Below are 10,875 nucleotides of genomic sequence, written 5' to 3' on the forward strand. Positions count from 1 at the left end.
GGTCTGCCCTCCTTTTCCGAAGCGTACAGAGCTTTTTGAATTCTGCAGTGATGTCCTTTTTTTTTTTCTACTCGATTTTGCCACAGATGATCAAACACATATGCTTTAAGATGGAACACAACAACAGCAATGTCATTACAAATGCATGAGCATACCTTTGGATCATCATCATCTGTCTGTTCTTGTAGACACAATGTAAACATGCTAGTAGTAATTTTTGTTTTTAAATATTACCCCAGGGATGAGGCTCATCAATGATCTTTTTTGACATCCATTTGAAGAGTTTGTTTGATCTTAATACAACCTTAAGAAACAAAGGATACTATCTATGTATTCGTATCATCTCCATGGGAAGCATAAAAGACCACATGCTTAATATTGCTGTAATTTATCTTGAGAAGTCTCGAGGTTGCATACATAATTATACCTTTGTACAAGTCTTGGGTTTTCTATGGAGCTTCAAATGTTTCAGCCTACTTAAAAAAAAATACAAAAAAATCTGCAGATAGGGGGAAATAGTACTCTGGTGTTGCCAGATAACTGTACCAATTAGAATTATTAAGGAACCTTTCAGGTCTAGTGTTGCTAAGTGCAGGGCCAAATGAGTAGGGTTTAATGTAGTCCAGCTAAATCTGTGTGGACCTGGCAACAATCTGTTACATCTTATCATATTGCGAGTTTGGAGCTATTAAGTGCCAATTTCTTTCTCAGATAGATTCTAATGGGAAGGAAATTGCAAGAACTACAATTAATTCTATAGATAATGCTTTCAAAGCTTCTTAAACAGTTTTACCTCTCCCTATGTCCTACATTCCTATGGCCTATAATTTCATGATCAAATTGGTTGGTTCTGGTAGTTGGGTAAACACTGATGTCTTTTTTTTTAATTAAATGTTTTTAAATGACTGCTTCAGTATCCCAAAAGGACTTTACATATGATTTTTACTTACAACAGCTGAACACAAATAGTGGCGATAGCAATCCATACCAAAACAAAAAAAATATGCGGAAGAAGACAATTTGCCAGCTACACAATTCAAGCTTCTCCACTAAATAAATATTAGTAAACTCGACTAATAGAACCAAAATAGGACTGCCAAAAACAGCACTGCCAGAAACTCCCAAATTAACTAATAATTAATAAACAACAATGAAAAAGCAACTGAGGGATAACACCGTTGATGGACTTAAGGGAGAAAGAGAAAGAGAGAGTGAACCTTGCCCACCTTCATGCACCAGCTTCTCTGACTACATATAAGAGTGCAGTCAGCTTTCTGCTGCCAATCATTACTTGGGATGACTCAAAGAGGAGAGAGCACCTTAATAAGGATGACAGAAAATCAATGATGATATCAATCTATCTATCAGTGATGATAGATGTGCTGGTGCGCTGAGGCATGTAACAGGCAATCACTTCTTCTGCGAGAAAAACCTACAGTACTGTAGGCTTGGATAACTTGGAAAAGAGCTTTTTAAATTTACTCTGGTTATCTGGTTGTCTAATATTGATGTTTTATGATCTGAAACATGTAAGCGTGACAAATATGCGAAACAAATACATAATAATAAAAAACTTATGTTGTATCTGCCGCTACCTCTCCCACATGTTTGGACCCAGAGCTGAAGGGGGTGGCTGGACCAAGACAGCTAGAATCTATCGCTAGGTAGAGCTAGCTGGCCATAGATAACCCTGAACCCTGAGTTGAATATGTGGAACTGGATAGATGGATGTCTCTCCATCTGTCTGTCACTCTGTCCATCAGTCCTCGGTGGCACTAAAGGTTCAGGAAACTGCTGGGGTGCTTTTGTCTCATGGGACACTGTGTTCCTTTCTCTTTTGCCTTCTACCACCATCAGACTTGTCGTCAATGAAAGATATCAAGTAGCTTAGCACAGACAACACAAGACAGTCAAAGCAGCCACTGATTTAACAACGGTCTTATTATTTTATTTAACACACTGAAATGTACTGGGCAGCTTACTAGATGCCAATTAATGTTGTTTTAATTTATATAGAGTTTTGTTTTCCTCTTAAAATATAAATTAAACACCAAATGCTACTGAACATCTGGATTTTGTGCAAAAACTTTATTTCTTATTGTTTATATTGGTATGCTGCCTGTCTTGTCTTCCTTTTGACTAATCGCTTTGCCATCATCACTCTCAGCAGTGACAGAACCATTTAGTTAAAGAGGTCGTACGTCACATTTTGTTAAGCTCTTGTTTTGTTTCTTTGTTCAAATTACTCTTTAGACAAATACTGTGCGATACTGAGGTGCGGAAATAAGGTTATTTGATTTTAATGGGCGTTTTTCCGGCAACAGTTGGACAACATCATATTAAATAATAATTACAAGACTTGTCTTCATCTCTGGTTGCTGTGGGTTCATGTGTCCGCTGACAAAAATATCTGTAATGAAATGAGTTGGGATGAGTTGGGGAGGGCGAGAGAGCTCCCTCAGATTGTAGTCACGTCCATTCTGTTAACATCCAGAGGCCGTAGTGGTGCAGTTATAGAACGAGGAATGTGCAGCTTACTTTTTGAGTAAAGCACTGTTAGAGTGGAATAACCACAACGTGGTGATTGTGAAATTAATTTACCCTATTTTTGTGTAAGAACTGTAACCTGCCCCAACAATTGGGGAGGTTTTGGTTATGCTCTGAAAGCTTCCTACAGCCACTCGTACAGTGGGCATGAACCCTTTCTTACCAGGTGAGTCAGTCATTCTGTAAATATTATCAGAACCGGAGTGCTTCCCATTTCATTGACTTTTAATTAACAAAACTACATCCACACTCTAAGAATATGCCTCTTTTTCTAGCAGTTGCCAGTAGTTTTTTTTTTAAAACTTTTTTCATGGCATAGATTCAACAGGGTATTGTATTGACGTCATAGCATTGTACAATTTCTGCAGACTTGTTTACATCACATCAATGATGCAAACCTCCTGTCTCACCACATCCTAAAGATGCTATATTGTATTTGAGACTGGTGAGGTGGAGCCCACCATGATCAACTCACCATCATGTTCAAGAAACTAGTTTAAGATGATTTGTGACATGGCGTTTGTCTTGCTGGAAGCAGAAGACGGGTACACTGTTGTCATAAAGGGATGGACGTGATCAGAAGCAACACTCAGGCTGTTTTATTTAAATGATGGTACCAAGGGACATAATAGTGTGCCCAGCAAAAGCCTGAAATGTTGATACAAGCCTGGATCTTTGTCTAATTCTGACCCTACCATCTGAATGTTGCAGGAGAAACTGAGGCTTGCCCAGCTTTGGTGAGTCTTTTGCTTATGTAGTCAGTCTCCTTCATAGTTTAAGGTGTTGTGTAATCAGAGATAATCTTCCATATATCTTGGTTGTGTTGACGGTTTAATTGAGATACAGTTGAGTTACTTCCTACTAGCTCACAAACATTCTGGCCAGTCTCCTCTGACCTCTGACGTCACCAAAACATTTTCCTCCAGAGTATTGTCGCTCCCTGGATGTTTTCTCATTCTCTGTAAACCTTAGAGATGATTGTGTAAGAAATTCCCAGTAGATCAACAGTTTGTGAAATATTTATACCAGCCTGTCTGGCACCAACAACAATGACACATTCAAAGTCACCTAAATCAACTTTCTTCCCCATTCTGAAGCTCAGTTTGATTTTCAGCAGGTCATCTTGATCCTGTCTACGTGCCTAAAAGCACTGAGTTGCTGCCACATGAATAGCAGATTACATATTTGTGTCAACGAGCAGTTGAACAGGTGTACCTAACAAAGTGGCTGGTGAGTGCATGTGAAGGGCTAATAGAAGTGCTGGCAATAGACAGACTGAGGGGGAAAAGGGCCATCTTTTTTAGATTCAACACCTGGAACCAGCAGCAAAAAAACTGATTGATAATCACCTCTGCACCTCTGATATTATAGCCACCACATGCAGCTATTACTGTGGGGAAAAAGCCATCACTGTCATTACCAAGTTTGTTTTGGCCTGTATGCTAGGAAACAAGAATGACCCACACGCTTTTCATCATCTGTCTCCTAACTCTGCCCTTGCAGAGGAATCTGGCAGTGGTGACAGTGGTGATATCTGATGCATTAATATACAATGTAAGCAGTGCTTTAATGCTGGTGGGCACTTTTCGAAAAAGAAAAAAAAAGGCTCTATATATAGAGAGATTTGCAGTTTATAAATAAAATGCAATAATCTCATGACGTTTACAGTGTCTTAAAGCAAATATGAAGAAAATTGTATAAGATATCATATCAAATGTCAACGTTTTTTTTTTTTTTAATGATTATTATTATAAAAAATGGTGTTGGTGAAAAAAGTGCTAGAAAAGAAAAGTTGGGTAACAACAAAAGGTGAAAAATGTACAACTGTCTTTGAAAGACTGTGTTGGCAATTAGTTCATTTTAAGAACATAATTTCTCAGTTTAAAAATGTCAGTAGTTACCATCTAGGTTCATAATTTTATTTCAAGATTTCAGGAATGCTTAAAATATCCACAAAACCACAATACTGAATGGCTTTGCTGTTAGAGCCATCAGCCAGAACTGCATTAATAACAGCAGCTAATTGGGGACACTGTCCACGTTCACCTCTGCATGCATCAACGGGATTCTTCAATTTCCTTTTGAACTACACAAGAGAGAAATAATTAGGATTTTGACAGCTGTCTAAGTCATGAGATCCAAGAGGGGGCTGGAACAGGTGACCCAATCTTAGCCATACTGATGACACAGCTTACCTTGACAGCTGAAAGAGGGGCTCTGCTCCACCCACTCCCAATCTGTGTGTGTTTGAGTACTCATCAGAGTAATAAATCTTCCATCCAACAAACAAACCTTCATGAACTCTGGTGGAACTGAAGAAAACAGCGATGGGAGACAAAAAAAAATGCTTCACGAGAGCAATTTTATTCAGTATTTTTGGTGGATAAGCTACAAAAGAGCTTCTTGCTCACATGACTTACCTGCTGTGATAAGCCATGTAAGCGTGGACACATTTCACAGCTTAGACCATAATCATTGCAAATACCGAGGCTGCAATCTGTAATAAACCCAAGCATTTTGGTTTCCAAATTAAACTGTGTCCAGTGCAGATATGCAGCTGCGGTAATGGTGGGTTTGGCGAGTCATTACATCTGACAGCAGTGGTAGGGTTTGTCAGGTAAAAAGCTCTTTAGCCAAACCGACCACCAAGATAACCGTCATATCCATTAAAGCACAACTGAGGCCAAAGACCAAAAAACAGCTGGTTTCAGATCAGTTTTACCAGCAGTTTGACTCAAAATGGAGTTAATTAAAGTGACAAATGAAACAGAAATGCAAGGTGCTGTGTTTAGAAGTCTTTACATATTACCATAATTACTTCTATGGGTCCTGCATGAAAAAGATACCAAAAAAAATGTTGTATTTATTTGGAATATACCGAAAACTTAGCTGCGAACAGTTGTCACAGTCTTTTATTCTCAATTCACTTCTCATAATCTGTACTTCTTGCAAAAAAACATGCCAGCATGTAGTTTCCCAAGGTCATCTGTGAGCAGCGAGGCACAGATTTCAATGTTGAAATGAGTAGTTGTCAAGTATGTTATTAACAGTGGGATCTTTCTTGTCGTCACGTCTCCTGCTCCTCCAGGCTCTTCAGGTTGTCGTTAGACTGTCGAGGGGGAGAAGTCACCTTCACCGGGACCCTCAGGAGAGGCAGAAGCAGTAACTCTGGTAGGACTGAGACCGAGTCATGTTTTCAAATTGATATGTGTCAACTGAGGCAAAAAAATGTCAGCTGAAACTCTCTAAATGTTGTAGTTAAAATTTGCATCATTTTCGTTATTATTCAAGTGCGTTTGCCTGTCAGTATTTGTGCATCAGGCTCATGTACATCCAAAATGTAATATAGCTGCAGAAGATATTTTTCCAGTTCCCATTGCATTCATTAATGATGACTCGATAGAGTGTGACTTAGTGATAAAGGCTTTGTGGCTCTAAGCAAAGAAAATCTCTTGCTTCACTAAAATAGACATTTTGCTACATTTAGATTTTGTGAGGATATGTCAAATAAGATAATGGACAAGTTTTAGTAACAGAGGGAAAAACTGTAACACAATATCCCTACTGAAGCCTATAAAATGATCTCACTCTGCGATAGCAGACAATACACTTCAACACCATCCTTTCATTCAGGGTGATGCATCAAGGGAAGTAATTACAGTCACTACTGACAGATCGATGACTAATGCTGACAACAGTACCTTAGTCTATAAAACCCTGATTTTCCTCAGCCGGGTTATAGCAGGCAACAAAGAACCGTCCTTTGTATTAAACATACAGCCTGTTTATTATTACAGAGACTATCTGCAGGCAGTGTGTATGTGTTCATCTGAAGGTAAGCTGGCAATCATAATCAATGCTATTATTAATATTTTTTCCCTTTTAAATAAATAAAAATAAGTTAAATGAATCATTTACATTGCACTAAATCGTAAAGCTAATTAGCTGTGCTGATTATAACAGCTTTCATTTTTCCATTCCACAGTTGGCAAAAAGGCGTTTTTGAGGAATTTTACAACAATGTGGATTTTCACTCTGGTTCTGTTTTTGGGAAATCTTCTTGTCGGTGAAACGGCCAACAACCAGGACTCAGAACCATCTCCTGTAATTGAGCTCTCTGCAACAACCTCCCCTGGTTTTTTAATACTGGAAAAGGAGAAATCCAACAGCTCAATTCATCCACCTCAAGTAGCAGGACCAAAAACATCACACCCTCCTATGTGTTCAGAGTCAGCTAGAATCAGAGTCACCTTCAAATATGTCAATATTATAGTTTCCCTGGTTGTTTTCGTTGTTGGAATAGTCGGGAATTCCGCCTTACTTCGAATTATCTACGTAAACAAACGCATGAGAAGTGGCCCTAACATTCTCATTGCGAGCCTTGCTTTGGGAGATCTAATCCACATTGTGATAGACATTCCAATCAACGCTTACAGGGTGAGTTATTTACCACATGGTGTGCAATTATTGTTTTCTTTTCTGCACTTAATTTCAGCTGGAATTGATTGTGGGTGTTTTTCTTTTTTTAAATTGCCAAAAATGCCCTTTTGTTTTTGTTGCAGCTCATGGCAGAAAATTGGCCCTTCGGTTTAGTACTTTGCAAACTCATTCCCTTCATACAAAAAACCTCTGTTGGAATTACTGTGTTGAGCTTATGTGCCTTGAGTGTTGACAGGTAAGGAGATAAACAGCACTGTCCTGTGCCCTCCAAGAAAATAGTGTTCCGTGCCTCCTATCTGTATTTCATCAGGCAGACAGATTTATTTAGCATTAGCCCTTGAAATGTTCTTGAGCTGAAAATGCATCATTGTTACAGACAAAAAGTTCCTCAAGCCATAACATTTTCTCATTGATTTTACAGATACAGAGCTGTTGTGTCCTGGAATCAAATCAAAGGCATCTGGGTTTCAGTGTGGACAGCAATTGAAATAGGTCTGATATGGGTTATTTCTATCCTGCTGGCTGTCCCTGAAGTTGTGGGCTTTGATATGATAACAATGGACTATAAAGAGAAGCGTCTCACGATATGTCTACTACACCCAATGCAAACCACGGGGTTCATGCAGGTAATGTAATTGTCTTCATAACATTTAAGTTTTCATGTCAATTGTCAAAGATAACTAAAAAATGTAACAATTATCATAGTTTTTCTTCTGTCTTCAGCCAGCAGATGCAAAGTACGCTTGTTTTCAACCTACACGTGTGTCAAATATTGTTTCTTGAATGGTGCTCTCGCATCCACGACTGATAGCCTTGTCGTGTTCAACCAACAGATTTATAAAGCAGTGAAAGACTGGTGGCTCTTTGGCTTCTACTTTTGCATGCCACTAGTTTGGACTGCAGTGTTCTACACGCTGATGACCAGGAAAATGCTGAGAAAAACTGAGACTACATTATGCGAACACATCAAGCAGGTAGCATTGTGGTTTTTGGCAGATTTTGCATCATTCTGGCAATGTTTCCTTTTTAAAGCTTATTTTGATCATGTCCTTTCTTTTGAAGAGAAGAGAAGTTGCAAAAACTGTCTTCTGCCTGGTGATTGTGTTTGCACTCTGCTGGTTGCCTCTGTACCTCAGCAGAATCTTGAAATTAACAATTTATGATGAAAAAGATCCTAATAGGTGTCAGCTGCTGAGGTGAGCACAAAGTACTAAGAACCTTTAATTTAAAGTTTATATATATATATATATATATATTTTTTTTTTTCTGCTGTTCACTGGCCAGCCTATGAGCTTTCCTGACATTTTCTGACAACTCTTTTTCAGCGTCTTTCTTGTCCTTGACTATTTTGGCATAAATATGGCATCCCTGAACTCATGCATCAACCCTATTGCATTGTACATTGTCAGCAAAAGATTCAAGAGATGCTTTAAGGTAAGCGTCATGCTCTTATTGTTATTCTTATAGATGGCACTATTTAGTTTAAATAAATCGGGTATATCTTGAAAACATATTGGTCCACATTGTATGAGCTATCAGGGGTGTCATTAAGGACATATGGAGTCATGTCTGTAAAATAGCCAGACTGCAGCAAGTAATAACCTGAGGGGGTAATAAGTGAAAATGGTCTGAGAAAAAAACACATCATCAGACACTTGGCAATCTACCAGACAGTTGGTCACTGAATCAAAGTGACGTGCTATAAAAGAAGAAGAAAACATCGCTTCAAGGCAATTTTTAAGGGAAAAAAAAATCAAGAGCCTTTATTGTACCACAAGTTCAGAAGAAGATACCTAAAACATTCTTTCATTTATTTTATCTATACTTACATTTTTTTGCACTGCACAATACATGGATTTCTTTCTTCATAGCAACATATTTTTTTTAATGTAATATTTATGAAACACCCAAAGCTGAAGCTTGCTTTAAACAACTGTCTTTCCAGACTACATTTCTATTCCCGATAAGGTTTGCGCTCTCTGAATTAATGAAAACTCAATCTGTGGATCATTAGCGATTGCTTTACTGTAGATTTGGACAGGAAATACTTCACATAAAAACGTCATAATAGGCAGTTTTTGCCAGGTGAAGCTGATGGGAAATGTTTGTTGTCCTCTGACCAAATTTTCCGGGTGGTCCTTCAGGCATGTCTGTGCAGGTGTCTACCTCTTCAAGCTGTTGCCCATGACGAGATGCAGTCTGTTTTGAAGTCCAGAATGCAGGATCAAGCCTCAGAGCAGAGCTGCAACATCAAAGCTCACAAGCAGACTCCTGTACCTGAACCTGAGCAGGAGAACACCTTACTGTGCTAACAAAACTCACTTTGAAAACACTTTGTGAGATTGTCGATATATCTTTATTAAATATACATGGCCATCAAAACAGCTACAAAGGCAGCTCTATCAGCAGCTCGGCAACCTTGACATGCCATCCTAATAATATAAAATACCTTCTGAATAACATGGAGCCCTGTCTTTTGTAATGCTGTCGTCAGTTGAACATCTGCTTTGGCATGAGCAACCTGGAGTCAGACTGTTCAGACTATTTGCCCTCGAGGCTTGACTCACTCCCTAACATTACATCAGATTTTACCTAGTACCTATCCTGTATCATGCATCACAGTTCTCAAATCACTGTTTTGGGCACGATGTTAACCTGGCACCCATCAACAGAAATCTTGTCACGGCTTAGCGCCTGCATATATATATTATCTTAATTCTGTTTCTGGATTCTGGAAAGACACTATGCCAGAGGAAATTAAGCGAAGGGGAATTCAGAATTGTCATGGTGGGTTTTATGAGGTACGGTGTATTATTATCTCATACTATTTACATATCTGTTAACTTTCATATGCTGCACATCATTTCAAGAGTTTATGGCATTCTTTTCCTGCATGAACCTTGAGAAATATATCAAATTGGTGCCACAAGTAGATTTCGTCTCCACTACTGAATGACTGATTGATGGTGGCCTATTTTTAATGCATTGTTAAATGTGTAATGCATGGAGACACTTTATGAAAGACCTGTGAGTGGGGGAGAAGAAAAACGAAGATGACAGAATGAGGTCAGGAAGAGAGAGGGATTGGGGGGAGTCTGAGGGGGGCACCTGATAGGTCTTCCTGTCACAGGACAAGGCAAGCACAAATAGAGTGCTGCTCTCCCAGCTAACGCTGTATCAGTCTGCAGAAGTGTCTCGACGCTGTGTGCTGGAATGCCTATTAAAAGTTTATCTCGTGTAAGTAAACTTGACTGTTTGCAAAAATGGAGTCGTTTGTTTGAATAAAAGCTTCTGACTTCTTGTTATGCTTTGTGACGCTTATACAAAAGAGAGGTGCATACTGATCAAAGAAAGCCTTTATCTGAATGCTTTTTATTTTTTTGAACTGTTGTATACACCAGCGAAAATAATAAAAACAGTGACAGGTTAAATGAATTACAGTGATTATCTTATATAATCATAAGCAATATTTTTTAAACTGTCCATAACTGGAGTTATGAAGCCACAGGCTGAGTGTTTTTGCAGTTGCCATGTTGGTGTTTTGAACAGGACGTGACAGGTGATGGGTAAAATCAGTGTTAAACCGAGGACACGACACGCTTATTGGTTAAGGACTTGTCAATCACAATCACAAGTGACTGACAAGTCCTCTTTGGCTAAGGGCTTGTCAATCACAAGTCCTTAGCGAAAGAGCATTTCCTGGATTATCCTCCTGTCTGATTCTAACAATGGCATTACAAAATGAACTTCATGTTTTATTCAATATGACCTGAAACTAGTGACTGAGCCAATAAAGTCATTGGAAAGTGTTCACTGAGGTCATAGAGCTGTGCTGTTTTCCAATATCTATCCAGCTCGTCTTGTTTTTGTAAACAAAGGAGTCGCCCC

At 38.8% G+C, this 10,875-nt stretch overlaps 1 protein-coding gene across 1 annotated transcript; it reads left to right on the top strand.

Annotated features, from left to right (window-relative positions):
* The first annotated feature begins 6,225 nt into the window (after nucleotides 1–6,225).
* LOC146616153 (endothelin receptor type B-like) lies at nucleotides 6,226–9,299 on the top strand. Its single transcript, XM_085375247.1, has 8 exons — nucleotides 6,226–6,382; nucleotides 6,533–6,984; nucleotides 7,110–7,222; nucleotides 7,409–7,613; nucleotides 7,821–7,961; nucleotides 8,050–8,183; nucleotides 8,313–8,421; nucleotides 9,132–9,299. Exons 1-8 carry the CDS (start codon nucleotides 6,226–6,228, stop codon nucleotides 9,297–9,299), a joined length of 1,479 nt encoding a protein of 492 aa, XP_085231373.1.
* Nucleotides 9,300–10,875: the final 1,576 nt, after the last annotated feature.

The sequence above is a fragment of the Diplotaxodon limnothrissa genome, linkage group LG16 (assembly GCF_057381915.1).
Source record: "Diplotaxodon limnothrissa isolate DT_005_m linkage group LG16, D_limnothrissa_male_GT1.1, whole genome shotgun sequence".
NCBI lineage: Eukaryota > Metazoa > Chordata > Actinopteri > Cichliformes > Cichlidae > Diplotaxodon > Diplotaxodon limnothrissa.

Coding starts and splice junctions, on each gene's coding strand:
- LOC146616153 (XM_085375247.1), top strand. CDS start 6,226: ATGACTAATGCTGACAACAGTACCTTAGTCTATAAAACCCTGATTTTC. Junction 6,383..6,532: donor GTGTATGTGTTCATCTGAAG/GTAAGCTGGCAA, acceptor TCCATTCCACAG/TTGGCAAAAAGGCGTTTTTG. Junction 7,962..8,049: donor TATGCGAACACATCAAGCAG/GTAGCATTGTGG, acceptor TTTCTTTTGAAG/AGAAGAGAAGTTGCAAAAAC.